General features: G+C 52.5%; 1 protein-coding gene across 1 annotated transcript in view; it reads left to right on the plus strand.

Annotated features, from left to right (window-relative positions):
* The window catches only part of LOC132391840 (B-cell scaffold protein with ankyrin repeats-like), a 120,920-nt gene that overhangs the window by 84,314 nt on the left and 21,224 nt on the right, over positions 1-15,382 (plus strand). The window contains exon 7 of the mRNA XM_059965514.1: positions 6,490-6,683. Coding sequence (XP_059821497.1) covers positions 6,490-6,683 — 194 coding nt within the window. The remainder of the gene's footprint in view (positions 1-6,489; positions 6,684-15,382) is intronic.

Genomic DNA, 15,382 nt, shown 5'->3' on the forward strand with positions numbered 1-15,382 from the left:
GCTGGATCCCAACCTTGACCTCCGAGCTGGACCCCCACACGCTGTCGTCTCCCCCTCCCCCCACCACCACACTGGATCCCAACCTTGACCTCCGAGCTGGACCTCCACATGCTGCCGTCTCCCCTCCCCCCACCACCATGCTGGATCCCAGCCTTGACCTCCGAGCTGGACCCCCACACGCTGTCATCACCCCCTCCCCCCACCACCATGCTGGATCCCAGCCTTGACCTCCGAGCTGGACCTCCACATGCTGTCGTCTCCCCCCTCCCCCCTCCCCCCACCACCACGCTGGATCCCAACCTTGACCTCCGAGCTGGACCCCCACACGCTGTCGTCTCCCCCTCCCCCCACCACCATGCTGGATCCCAGCCTTGACCTCCGAGCTGGACCTCCACACGCTGTCGTCTCCCCCCTCTCCCCTCCCCCCACCACCATGCTGGATCCCAGCCTTGACCTCCGAGCTGGACCTCCACACGCTGCCGTCTCCCTCCACCTCCCATCAGCACGCTGGATCCCAGCCTTGACCTCCGAGCTGGACCCCCACACGCTGTCGTCTCCCCCTCCCCCCACCACCATGCTGGATCCCAGCCTTGACCTCCGAGCTGGACCTCCACACGCTGTCGTCTCCCCCCTCTCCCCTCCCCCCACCACCATGCTGGATCCCAGCCTTGACCTCCGAGCTGGACCTCCACACGCTGTCGTCTCCCCCGACCCCACCACCATGCTGGATCCCAGCCTTGACCTCCGAGCTGGACCTCCACACGTTGCCGTCTCCCCCTCCCCCCACCACCATGCTGGATCCCAGCCTTGACCTCTGAGCTGGACCTCCACACGCTGTCTTCTCCCCCTCCCCCCACCACCACGCTGGATCCCAGCCTTGACCTCCGAGCTGGACCTCCACACGCTGCCGTCTCCCCCTCCCCCCACCACCATGCTGGATCCCAGCCTTGACCTCCGAGCTGGACCCCCACACGCTGCCGTCTCCCTCCACCTCCACCACCATGCTGGATCCCAGCCTTGACCTCTGAGCTGGACCTCCACACGCTGCCGTCTCCCCCTCCCCCCACCACCATGCTGGATCCCAGCCTTGACCTCCGAGCTGGACCTCCACACGGTGTGCTCTCCCCCCTCCCCCCACCTCCATGCTTGATCCCAGCCTTGACCTCCGAGCTGGACCTCCACACGCTGTCGTCTCCCTCCACTTCCTATCAGCACGCTGGATCCCAGCCTTGACCTCCGAGCTGGACCTCCACACGCTGTCGTCTCCCCCTCCCCCCACCACCATGCTGGATCCCAGCCTTGACCTCCGAGCTGGACCTCCACACGCTGCCGTCTCCCCTTCCCCCCACCACCATGCTGGATCCCAGCCTTGACCTCCGAGCTGGACCTCCACACGCTGCCGTCTCCCCCCTCCCCCTCCCCCCACCACCACGCTGGATCCCAACCTTGACCTCCGAGCTGGACCTCCACATGCTGCCGTCTCCCCCTCCCCCCACCACCATGGTGGATCCCAGCCTTGACCTCCGTGCTGGATCTCCACACGCTGCCGTCTCCCCCTCCCTCCACCACCATGCTGAATCCCAGCCTTGACCTCCGAGCTGGACCTCCACACGCTGCCGTCTCCCCCTCCCCCCACCACCATGCTGGATCCCAGCCTTGACCTCCGAGCTGGACCTCCACACGCTGCCGTCTCCCCCTCCCCCCACCACCATGCTGGATCCCAGCCTTTACCTCCGAGCTGGACCTCCACACGCTGCCGTCTCCCCCTCCCCCCACCACCATGCTGGATCCCAGCCTTGACCTCCGAGCTGGACCTCCACACGCTGCCGTCTCCCCCTCCCCCCACCACCATGCTGGATCCCAGCCTTGACCTCCGAGCTGGACCTCCACACGCTGTCGTCTCCCCCTCCCCCCACCACCATGCTGGATCCCAGCCTTGACCTCCGAGCTGGACCTCCACACGCTGCCGTCTCCCCCTCCCCCCACCACCATGCTGGATCCCAGCCTTGACCTCCGAGCTGGACCCCCACACGCTGTCGTCTCCCCCTCCCCCCACCACCATGCTGGATCCCAGCCTTGACCTCCGAGCTGGACCTCCAGACGCTGCCGTCTCCCCCTCCCCCACCACCACGCTGGATCCCAGCCTTGACCTCCGAGCTGGACCTCCAGACGCTGCTGTCTCCCTCCACCTCCCATCAGCACGCTGGATCCCAGCCTTGACCTCCGAGCTGGACCTCCACACGCTGCCGTCTCCCCCTCCCCCCACCACCACGCTGGATCCCAGCCTTGACCTCCGAGCTGGACCTCTACACGCTGTCGTCTCCCCCTCCCCCCACCACCATGCTGGATCCCAGCCTTGACCGAGCTGGACCCCCACACGTTGTCGTCTCCCCCTCCCCCCACCACCATGCTGGATCCCAGCCTTGACCTCCGAGCTGGACCTCCACACGCTGCCGTCTCCCCCTCCCTCCACCACCACGCTGGATCCCAACCTTGACCTCCGAGCTGGACCTCCACACGCTGTTGTCTCCCCCTCCCCCCACCACCATGCTGGATCCCAGCCTTGACCTCCGAGCTGGACCTCTACACGCTGCCGTCTCCCCCTACCCCCACCACCATGCTGGATCCCAGCCTTGACCTCCGAGCTGGACCTCCACACGCTGCCGTCTCCCCCTCCCCCCACCACCATGCTGGATCCCAGCCTTGACCTCCGAGCTGGACCTCCACACGCTGTCGTCTCCCCCTCCCTCCACCACCATGCTGGATCCCAGCCTTGACCTCCGAGCTGGACCTCCACACGCTGCCGTCTCCCCCCTCCCCCCATCAGCACGCTGCCATCGGATCTTTCCGAGCCTGAGGTTCAATCACCAGTTCCTGGGCCCTCAGGGGCTTCAGCTTCCTCTCACCCCCACCCCTTCCCCGCTTACTCCACCAGCCTCCCACCCCCTCAGACCAGAGCTCTCAACCCTGCCGGGTCTTCACCATCCCCTCCGACCTTCCTCTCTCTGAGGCCGAGCGCTCTGTCCTCAGTAAGGGCCTCACCTTTGTCCCCCTTCGCCCTCACCTCAGTGAGTTCCGCATGCGCCAGGACGTGGAGCTCTTCTTCCGCCAGCTCCGTCTTCGAGCCCACTTCTTCAGTAGGGACTCTCCCACCCCCACCGATGACCTGTTCTCCCGTCTCCAACCCTCTTCCTCCTCATGGACTCCCTGCCCAGGATCTGTTTATCTCTAATTGCCGTCCACTCCAGATGAAGGGTTTCGGCCCGAAGCGTCTTCACTACCTCCTCCAATAGATGCTGTCGGGCCTGCTGAGTTCTGCCAGCATTTTGTGTTTTTATTTATTTCCAGCATCTGCAGATTCACCCGTGTTTGCTGGAGATATTGTAATGAGAGATGCAGAGATGGCAGAGGAACATGTATTTTGCATCAGTCTTCACAGTGGAAGACCTCTGTAGTATAACGGACATTCAAGAGTGTCCGGGAAGTGCAGTGCAGTGAAAATTACAACTGAGAAGATGCTCAGGAAACCTAATGAACTGAGGGTGGGTAAATCTTCTGGACCTGATGGAATGCATCCTCCGGTTCTGAAGGAAGTAGCTGGAGAGATTGAAGAGGCATTAACAATGATCTTTCAAGAATCAATAGATTCTGGCATTGTACCAGATAACTGGAAAATTGCAGATGTTACTGTTAAATGTTAAATGTTATTTAAGAAGGGTGGGAGGCAGCAGAGAGGAAATTATAGACCTGTTAGCCTAACATCAGTGGTAGGGAAGTTGCTGGAATCGATTGTTAGGGATGAGTTTACTGAGTACCTGGAGGCATGTGAAAAGATAGGCCAAAGCCAGGATGGTTTCCTGAAAGGAAAATCCTGCCTGACTAATCTACTGCAATTTTTCAAGGAAATTACAAGCAGAGCAGACAAAGGAGATGCAGTAGATGTGGTGTGCTTGGATTTTCAGAAGGCCTTTGATATGGTGCTGCACAAGAGGGTGCTTAGCAAGATAAGAGCCCATAGATTAACAGGGGAGTTACTAGCATGGGTGGAACATTGGCTGATTGGCAGAAAAAATAAAAGGATCCTATTCTGGCTGGCTGCCGTTTACCAGTGGAGTTCCACAGGGTCAGTATTGGCTTTTACGATGTATGTCAATGATTTGGACTATGGGATTAATGGATTTGTGACTAAATCTGCTGATAGGTGGTAGTGATGAGGAAACAGAGAACCTGCAGAGAGACTTAGATGGTTTAGGGGAATGGGCAAAGAAGTGGCAATTGAAATACAATGTTGGAAAGTGTATGGTCATGCACTTTGGTGGAAGAAATAAATCAGCAGACTATTATTTAGATGGGGAGAGAATTCAAAATGCAGAGATGCAAAGGGACACAGGAGTCCTTGTGCAGGATACCCTAAAGGTTAACATTCAGGTTGAGTTGGTGGTGCAGAAGGCAAATGCAATGATGGCATTCATTTCTACAGGTATAGAATACAAGAGCAGGGATGTGATGTTGAAGCTCTATAAGGCACTTGTACGACCACACTTAGAGTATTGTGTGCAGTTTTGGGCTCCTTATTTTAGAAAGGATATACTGACATTGACAAGCGTTCAGAGAAGATTCCCGAGAATGATCCCAGGAATCCCAGAAATCATTTGTCATTGATTTTCATTCCTCAGAGAGTCAACGTCAGTTCATTTCTTGTGGGGACATTGTGTTTTTCAGGGAGCTCCTGTTTATCACCATGGGAACAGAATCAGTAGGGACCAACACCAGGAAATTGATGATCACGAAACGACTGAATGGTTACAGCAGAAGCCACTTGGCCCATTGACTCCATGTTGGCCCACTGCCAGAGCAAATCCTTAAAAGAACTTGCTCTGGCAGTGAGCCGGGGGCTGTGTGGAGAGAGCAGGGACTAACATGACACAGGTTCGCGGAACTGACACGGATACAAGAGAGGATATCTCCCTTTAATAACCAACGTCGGCTTTGATAGATATCACTTTATTTATCACTGGTTCATGAAACAAAAGACTGATGCATTTTGCTTTAGGTATCGTCCCCCGATCATAAGGCTCACGTTGATCCTTCTAAGCGACTTCTCACTTGGTTTGGGAGATGAATAATATTTGTGATCGCAGCTGCAAGATGCAGCAACCACTGGACGAAGTGTGACAGCGTTAGACTGAGACTTGATGCCACTCTAAAATGATTCAATAAACACACTCTGCAAACTCTCTCTGAACTGTTTCTGCAGAGAGGCAGGCAGGCAGTGATTGAACTTCAGGGAACAGGGGAATGTGGAGTTGGTTGATAATGAGGATCACAACCAGAATTAGGTCTATTATCATTACCTTGTATGGTGTGAAACTTGGTGCTTTTCGGCAACAGTACAATGCAAGGACATATAATTACTATAAGTTACAAAATAAATAAATAGTGCAAAAATAGGAATAATAAGAGTGTTCATGGGCCATTCAGAAATCTGATGGTGGAGGGGAAGAAGCTGTTCCTGAATCATTGGATATGCCTTTTCAGACTCCTCTCCCTCCTCCCTGCTGGTAGAAGCAAGAGGAGGTCATGGTGAGGGTTTTTAGTGATGGCTGCCCCGTGTTCTTGAGGTCAAACCTCTTGAGAAGTCCTCAGGAACAATGGAGGGCGGCAGCGGGAATGGGATAAACACAAAGGGAAAGGGAGACAGCGGGAATGGGATAATCACGTAGGGAAAGGGAGATGATTTCTTCCAAGTACTCCGGCTTCTCCCCACATTCTAAAGGCAACCAGTTAATTGGTCAATGGGGAGAGGGGAGGACAGGAGCTTAAGCAGGGATAAGTGGCATGTAGGGGTGACTCAGTCTGTGTGGGAAAACAATGCTCTTGCTGTGACATAGGACTCCTACTCAGCGAGGCAGGGGGCCAGCACTGGGAAGGTGAATGCCCGGGTTTTCTGGGGAACTGATGCACTGGGGAGATGTACGTCCTTAGAACAGGAATCACTGGGTTCGTGCTCTAAGTGGTTGAGGGATGAACTTTCGAGGCCTGGTGTCAGCTGTACAATTCCAGCACTCTCTGTAAAGAATTTGCACATCCTCCCTGTGATCGGATGGGTTGTCTTCGGCTGCTATGGCTTCCTCTGGCACTCCAAAGACATATGGGTTAGTAGCCACACGGGTGTAATTGGGCAGTGTGGGCTCTTGGGGCCAGAAAAGCCTGTTACTGTGCCGTATCACTAATTAAATAAATAAACAATACCCAATGTGGTTTCTGCCTCAAACCCCCACCCTTACAGCAGTTGACACCTTTGTCCCAGGCTACCCAAAATCCCTGTCTGGGCCTCTTCAAGCTCAACCTCCTCCAAGTTTCAGAGCGTAGCCCAGTCCTGGTCTGCCCCGGGCAGTGAGCTAGTGAGGGTCTTTGTACACCATCGAACAGTGCATCTCAGGAAGTGAACCCAGAATCACTAATCCTCGCTGCTCTCTGTCTCTCCAGATGGGGATTATGAGTGTCCAACATTGCTCCACTTTGCCGCCAAGAACGGGTTGAAACGCCTCACCATCCTGCTCCTCGACTGCCCTGGGGCAAAGCAAGCCTCAGCCCTCCTCAACAGCCACGGAGAGGGGCCGGGGGAGGTGGCCAAGAGGTACGGCTTCCAGCACATCCACGAACTGATGGATAGATTCATGGTGAGTTACTTCAGTGCTGCTTTCACCTCTCACACCAGAAGCAAGGTCAATCGGACAAAGGCATCCTGGTCCAACCCTGTGGTCAGCTGCAATAGGTTTGATGGACCAGTGACCTCAGACCACCTCCATCCTAAATCTGGGTGCTCAGCTGTCTGTTTGGGGACATCACCGGCGTCCAGTTCCAATGATGTCACCACACTGACTGAGCAACTGGTCACACTGAAGCTAATGATGATTACAGGGCATGGCTCAGGGAGATCCCACACCAGATGCGTGCCCTCCACATCCAGGTGTCAGTCAGTCAGAGCAGTGCACTTGGTTCTTATTCCAATATGTGGGTCAGTGCTGGTGACCAAGGACAACTTTCCTCCACACATGAACTCTAGCTTTAAAACTCTAATATTTTTTGAGGATGTAACTATGAAAATGGACAAGGGAGAGCCAGTGGATGTGGTGTACCTGGACTTTCAGAAAGTCTTTGATAAGGTCCCACATAGGAGATTAGTGGGCAAAATTAGAGCACATGGTATTGGGGGTAGGCTACTAACATGAATAGAAAATTTGTTGGCAGACAGGAAACAGAGTAGGGATTAACGGGTCCTTTTCAGACTAGTGACTAGTGGGGTACCTCAAGGCTCGATGCTGAGACCGTAGCTATTTACAATATACTTTAATGATTTAGATGAAGGAATTAAAAGTAACATTAGCAAATTTGCAGATGATACAAAGCTGGGTGGCAGTGTGAACTATGAGGAGGATGTTAGGAGAATGCAGGGTGACTTGGACTGGTTGGGTGAGTGGGCAGATGCATGGCAGATGCAGTTTAATGTGGATAAATGTGAGGTTATCCACTTCGGTGGCAAGAACAGGAAGGCAGATTAATCTCTGAATGGTGTCAAGTTAGGAAAAGGGGAAGTACAATGAGATCTAGGTGTCCTTGTTCATCAGTCACTGAAAGTAAGCATGCAGGTACAGCAGGCAGTGAAGAAAGCTAATGGCAAGTTGGCCTTCATAACAAGGGGAGTTGAGTATAGGAGCAAAGAGGTCCTTCTGCAGTTGTACAGGGCCCTGGTGAGACCACACCTGGAGTATTGTGTTCAGGTTTGGTCTCCAAATTTGAGGAAGGACATTCTTGCTATTGAGGGAGTGCAGCGTAGATTCATGAGGTTGATTCCCGGAATGGTGGGACTGTCATATGTTGAAAGATTGGAGCGACTGGGCTTGTATATACTGGAATTTAGAAGGATGAGAGGGGATCTGATGGAAACATATAAGATTATTAAGTGATTGGACACACTAGAGACAGGAAACATATTCCCGATGTTGGGGGAGTCCAGAACCAGAGGCTGCAGTTTAAGTATAAGGGGTAGGCCATTTAGAACAGAGCTCACGAAAAACTTTTTCACCCAGAGAGTTGTGGATCTATGGAATGCTCTGCCTCAGAAGGCAGTGGAGGCCAATTCTCTGGATGCTTTCAAGAAAGAGTTAGTTAGAGCTCTCAAAGATATCGGAGTCAAGGGATATGGGGAGAAGGCAGGAACAGGGTACTGATTGTGGATGATCAGCCATGATCACAGTGAATGGCGGTGCTGGCTCGAAGGGCCAAATGGCCTTCTCCTACACCTATTGTCTATTTAAAGAGCGGTGAATGAGGATTAAAGTGCGGCCAGGGAACCTCCCCACATTCTGGGATATATCAGTTCTCTTTGTCACCAATACTTACTTTCTGGAAGCTTACTGTGCATGTGCTTGCTACACCAGCACTGTGATTCCCCCACATGATCACCAGCCCTTCCTCTAGGTTACACCCCCGTGTCTGACTGTGAATGTCACAGAGCACGTGAGCAAGCTGGGTTAGAGAGAGTGGAACATAAGCTGGTTGTAGGGCTGCTTCTGTTGATTGAGAAAAATATCAGCATTTAGGAGAGACCACTCTGGGTGGATGAGCAAAACCTCCATTGTCTGACAGAACCCTACACAAAGACAGGACTGAACCAGTAGAGATGTGGCTAGATTCACTGGAGTTCAGTGAGAGGGGGAAGGCCCCTCTGACCAAGTGGATGGAATGACCACTGGCGACGTTCTGATGGTCACTCACTGGAAATATGGGAACTCTCAGCAGGTGAGGGAGAGACAGACAGAATGTGTGAGCACATTGATCTTCCATCAGCTTTTTTTTCCAGTGCTCCAGACACACGTAGCAGTGAGCAATTTAAAAAGTAGTGTTTGCGGGCTTTTGGATTTTTCCAGAGGCCCAATCATATCACGTTCATTAGCAGGGGCAAATAAAAAATAAGGTAGGGACAAGCAGAGCAGCCATTATTCAAGCTGGAATGAACCAGTGTTAGAGTGGGGAGGCTTTGGCTCAACAGGCTTGAGCGAGGTAAGAGTCTGATAAATATTTTCGTCATTCTTTGGCTGTTAGAGCAGTGAGAAAGGCTTCAGGGGCTGGGGTCGTATGAGATGTCAGAGTTCTGGGAGGCCTCCGGCCTCCTGGATAACCACATCACCAGGTGCACCGAGCTGCAGATCCTCAGAGTGTGTGTTAAGGAACTGGAGTAGCAGCTCAGTGACCTTCAGCTCGCACAGGAGAATGAGGCGGCGATCGAAAGGGGCTTCAGCGAGGTAGTCATCTCTAATTGCAAGAGGCAAGTATGTGCCTGGGTGACTGTCAGGAGAGGGAAAGGAAATGGAGGGTGGAGGGTAAACTTGTGGCCATTCCCCTCAATAATAAGTATGCTGCTTTGGGTACCATGGAAGGGGACGATCTACCCAGAGGAGCCGCAGCAACTGGGTCTAGGGTGCTGAGTCTGGCCCTGTGATGCCGAAGGGAAGTGGGGGAAAAGAGAACTGCAGTAGTGATAGGGGATCCCATATTTAGAGGAGTAGACATGAGATTCTGTGGACTTGAAAGAGACACCCAGATGGTGTGTTGTCTCCCAGATGCCAGGGTCAGGGATGTCTTGGATCAGGTACGTGGCATCCGGAAAGGTGAACAGTCAGAAGTCTCGATACATATTGACACCAGTGACACAGGTAGGAAAAAGGAAGAGGCCCTGAAGAGAGATGTTTGGGAGTTAGGTAGGAAGTTGAAAAGTGGGTGGCCCAGGCAGCAATCCAGAGATTACAACCCTGGAAGTCCCACTTTTCAACTTCCTACCTAACTCCCAAACATCTCTCTTCAGGGCCTCTTCCTTTTTCCTACCAGTGAGGGTAAGAATAGCATGGTTTGGCAGGTGAATGAGTGGTTGACAAACTGGTGCAGGGGAAGGACTTCAGATTTCTGAATGACCGGGATCTCTTCTGGGGAAGGTATGACCTGTACGAAAAGGGATGTGTTACACCTGAACTCAAGAGGGACCAGTTTTCTTTGAGGACAGATTTGCTAGAGCTGTTGAGGGAGGATTTAAACTAATTGGAATAAGGTAGGTGATCTTGTAGTGCAGTTAGATTTTGGCATGTTTGACTTTGCGGGCATCACTGAGTCAAGGCTGAGAGAAGATCACAATTGAGAGCTTAACATCCATTGTATCGAAAGAACAGCCAGGTGGGCAGAGGAGTGGTGTGGCTTTGTTGTTAAAAAAAAAGAAATCAAATCATTATAAAGAGGTGATATAGGATCGGAAGATGTTAGAATCCTTATGGGTAAAGTGAAGAAACTACAAGGGTAAAAAGATTATGATGGAAGTTATACACATGCCTCTGAACAGTAAACAGGATGTGGGGTACAAACTGCAACAGGAAATAGAATAGGTATGTCAAAAGGGTGATATAGTCATGGGGGATTTCAATATGCAGGTTGGTGCTGGATAACAAGAGAGAGAATTTGTAGAGTGCCCACGTGATGACTTTTTAGAGCAGATTATGGTTGAGCCCATGAGGGGAAAGGCTATTTTGGATTGGGAATTTGAGAGGGAAAAGCTAAAGTCAGACGTATCAGTATTACAGTGGAGTAAAGTGAATTATAGAGGCATGAGAGAGGAGCTGGCTAAAATTTATTGAAAGGGGACACTAGCAGGAACAATGGTAGAACACCAAGGGCTGGAGTTTCTGGGACCAATTCAGAAGGCGCAGGATAGAAACATCTATCAAGAAGCATTCTAAAGGCAGCATGACACAAGTGTAGCTGATGAGAGGATTCAAAAGCAACATAAAAGCCAAAAAGAAAACATATAATTGAGCAAAATTTGTGGGAAATTAAAGACTTGGGAAGCTTTTCAAAGCAACTAAACAGCCATAAGGAGGAAAAAGGAAATATGAAGGTAAGCTAGCCAATAATATCAAAGAGGATACTGAATTTTTTTTCAGATATATAAAGAGTAAAAGAGAGGCAAGAGTAGATATCGGACCACTGGAAAATGATGCCAGAGTGGTAGTAATGGGGTACAAGGAAATGGCAGATGAACTGCATCTATCTTCACGCCCCAGGGTTGTGAAAGAGGTAGCTGAAGAAATTGTGGAGGCATTAGTAACGATCTTTTAAAAATCAGTAGATTCTGGCATGGTACCAGAGGACTGGAAAATTGTCACTTCATGCTTCGAGAAGGGAGAGTCAGAAGGAAGGAAACTATAGACCAGTTAGCCTGACCCCAGTAGTTCTTAAGATGCTGGAGTCTATTGTTAAGGATGAGGTCTCAGGGTTAATGGAGGCACATGATTTAAAAAAGGCCATAGCATGGTGTCCTCAAGGGAAAATTTTGCCTGACGAAGCTGTTGGAATTCTTTGATGAAATAACAAACAGGATAGACAAAATAGAATTGGTGGATGTTGTCTACTTGGATTTTCAAAAAGCTTTTGACAAGATGCTGCACATGAGGCTGCGTAGCAAGATAGGAGCATGGATTAAGGATTGGCTGAATGACAGGAGGCAAAGAGTGGGAACAAAAGGAACCTTTCCTGGTTGGCTGCCAGTGACTGGTGGTTTTCTGTAGGGGTCTGTGTTGGGACTGCTTCTTTTTATATTATATGCCAGTGGTTTGGATGACAGAATTGATGGCTTTGTGGTCAAGTTTGCAAACAATATGAAGGTAGGTGGAGGGCAGGTAGTATTGAGAAAGCAGGAGGCCGCAGAAGGACATAGAGACAATAGGGGAATGGACAAATCAGTGGCAGATGGAATACACTGTCAGGAAGTGTATGGTCATGCACTTTGTAGAAGCGATAGAAGTGTAAACTATTCTCTAAGCGAGTAAAAAATTTAAAAAAACCCGAGGTGCAAAGGGGCTTGGGAGTCCTCCTGCAGGACTCCCTAAAGGTCAATTTGCTGGTTGAGTCAGAAGACAAATAAAATGTTAGTATTCATGTCGAGAAGACTAGAATATAAAAGCAAGGATATAATGCTGAGGCTTCATAAGCCATTGGTCAGACTTCACTTGGAGTATTGTGAGCAGTTTTGGGCCCCTTGCATAAGAAAGGATGTGCTGACGTTGGAGAGGGTTCAGAGGAGGTTCGTGAGAATGCTTCTAGGAGTGAAAGGGTTAATATATGAGGAGCATTTGATGGTTCAGGGCCTGAACTCATTGGAACAGAAGAATGAGGGTGGGATCTCATAGCAAATGGTCAAACGTAGAAGGGCTGAGGTAGAGTGGATATGGAGAGGATGTTTCCTGTGGTGAGGGAGTCTAGGACCAGAGGGCACAGCCTCAGAATAGTGGGTCCCCCATTTAGAACAGAGGTGAGGAGGAATTTCTTGAGCTAGATGGTGGTGAATCTGTGGAATTCATTAACAAGGGCGGGTATGGAGGCCGAGTCATTGGGTGTATTTAGGCAGAGGTTGGCAGGTTCTTCATTAGTCAGGGCATGAAAGGTTATGGGAAGAAAGCAGAAGAATGGGTTTGAAAGGGAAAATGGATCAACTGTGATGAAATGGTGGAGCATACCCAATGGGCTGAATGGCCTAATTCTGCCTCTGCTGTATTTTTGTGCTCTAACTAGGCGTTCCTGATTTAAGTGACAGACGGGGTTGGGGAAACATGAAGGAAATAGGGATGTCCAAAATAGAGTGGGTAGTGAGGGGCATGAATGTCCCCAAGCGATGGTGTATGCTAAGAGAGGGTGGAGAAGGGAGGGTTTGTGTTCGCTCTGTGTGCTGAATTTGGTCTCTTTTTTTTGTTCTGTGCACTGAGGTTAGCCTGTTAGCTGTGTTTGGACCTGTTCTATTTCTGTTGCAGTATTTGCATGTCAGTGAGATTACCGCTTTGGGAGTTGTCACATGAACACATTTGAACATTGCCATTGGCGGACTTCCTCTGTGGGCCTGGTGTGTGTTAATGCATGCTCGTGGGTGTAAATGTCAGTTTGAGTGTGCTTGTGTGCAGTGTGCACACACTGTTTATGTGGGTGATTCTTTGTGTCTGTGGGTTTGTTTATGTATTCTGTCTGTCTGAGTACATCTGTCAGCCTGCCTGGTCTGCGTGCTTGTGGGTGATCCTTTGTGACTGCGTCTGTGGGTTTGTGTATGTCTGTTGGAGTGTGTCTGTGTGTGCAGTATGTTTCTGCTTGTGTGTGTGTGTACTGAGCTGGTAGTCCAACTGCTCCCTCTTGAGGGAGGGTGCAAGGACCCTGTCACCCCCAGAGCCAGTCAGCAGGTGAGTTCCCAGGCAACGGTAGCCACGGATACGATGGGTTGAGCTGATGACGGCCAGTGACCAATAAGGATGTCTGTGAATTTCTTATTGTCCAAAGTAAGGTCTGAACGCAGGACCACCAAAATCCCCACCCACAAGCAAAAGGCCACTCAGCCTCTCCAGTCTGACCCAATCCCCCCACTCCCACAACCCCACACCTCCCACCCCCCTCACCCCAGTCCTCTTTCCGTCTCAGTACTCCCACTCCCCCAACACATTGCACCCCAGCACCTTATCCCCATTCCCTCCTCCTAGCCACAACTACCACTCCCTCCACCCACGCACTCTACTCTCCCAAGCCACCCTCCACTCCCCAAAGCCCCCACTCATCTCCCCTCTAACTATTCCCACTTCATCTCTCAACATCTGCCTCTCCCCAATCCCCACATCTGCCATTTGCCAGCCCCCACTCACTAGCCCCTACACCCCACATCTACCACTCCCCACATCCGCCACTCCCCCAATCCCCATGTCCGCCACTCCCCAGTCCCCACTCCCCCAATCCCCATGTCCACCACTCCCCAGTCCCCACATCTGCCACTCCCCACATCCGCCACTCCCCAAACCCCAATCCCCACGTCCGCCACTCCCTAGCCCTCACTCTCCAGCCCCCACTCCTCATATCCACCATTCCCCAAACCCCACTCCCCAGTCCCCACATCCACCACTCCCCCAATCCCCACTCCTCATGTCTGTCACTCCCTAGCTCTCACTCTCCAGCTCCCACACCTCACATCCACAATTCCCCAAACCCCATGTCTGCCACTCCCCAGTCCCCACTCCCCAATCCCCAGTCCCCACATCCGCCACTCCCCACATCCGCCACTCTCCAGCCCCCACGTCTGCCACTCCCCAATCCCCACGTCTGCCACTCTCCAGCCCCCACACCCTATGTCCCCCACTCCCCATGTCTAGCACTCCACAACCCCAACTCCCCACGTCTGCCACACCACAAACCCTACACCCCACATCAGCCACTCTCCAGCCCCCACACCCTACGTCCCCCACTCCCCAACCCCCACTCCCCACATCCGCCATTCCCCAATCTCCACATCCGCCACTCCCCAATCCTCACTCCTCACATCTGCCACTCTCCAGCCCCCACACCCTATGTCCCCCACTCCCCACATCAGCCACTCCACAACCCCCACCCCCATGTCCACCGTCCTAAACCCCACTCCCCACGTCTGCCACTCCACAAACCCTACTCCCCTCATCTGCCACTCTCCAGCCCCCACACCCTACGTCCCCCACTCCCCACATCCGCCACTCCCCAATCCCCACGTCTGCCACTCCACAAACCCTACTCCCCACATCTGCCACTCTCCAGCCCCCACACCCTATGTCCCCCACTCCCCATGTCTAGCACTCCACAACCCCAACTCTCCACGTCTGCCACACCACAAACCCTACACCCCACATCAGCCACTCTCCAGCCCCCACACCCTACGTCCCCTCTCCCCACGTCCGCCACTCCCCACATCCGCCATTCCCCAATCTCCACGTCCGCCACTCCCCAATCCCCACTCCCCACAACAGCCACTCTCCAGCCCCCACACCCTATGTCCCCCATTCCCCACATCAGCCACTCCACAACCCCCACCCCCATGTCCACCACCCCAAATCCCACTCCCCACGTCTGCCACTCCACAAACCCTACTCTCCTCATCTGCCACTCTCCAGCCCCCACACCCTACGTCCCCCACTCCCCACATCCGCCACTCCCCAATCCCCTCGTCTGCCACTCCCCAATCCCCACTCCCCACGTCTGCCACTCCACAAACTCTACTCCCCACATCTGCCACTCTCCAGCCCCCACACCCTATGTCCCCCACTCCCCATGTCTAGCACTCCACAACCCCAACTCTCCACGTCTGCCACACCACAAACCCTACACCCCACATCAGCCACTCTCCAGCCCCCACACCCTACGTCCCCTCTCCCCACGTCCGCCACTCCCCACATCCGCCATTCCCCAATCTCCACGTCCGCCACTCCCCAATCCCCACTCCCCACAACAGCCACTCTCCAGCCCCCACACCCTACGTCCCCCACTCCCCATGTCCACCACT

Source organism: Hypanus sabinus, chromosome 3 (assembly GCF_030144855.1).
Source record: "Hypanus sabinus isolate sHypSab1 chromosome 3, sHypSab1.hap1, whole genome shotgun sequence".
Lineage (NCBI taxonomy): Eukaryota > Metazoa > Chordata > Chondrichthyes > Myliobatiformes > Dasyatidae > Hypanus > Hypanus sabinus.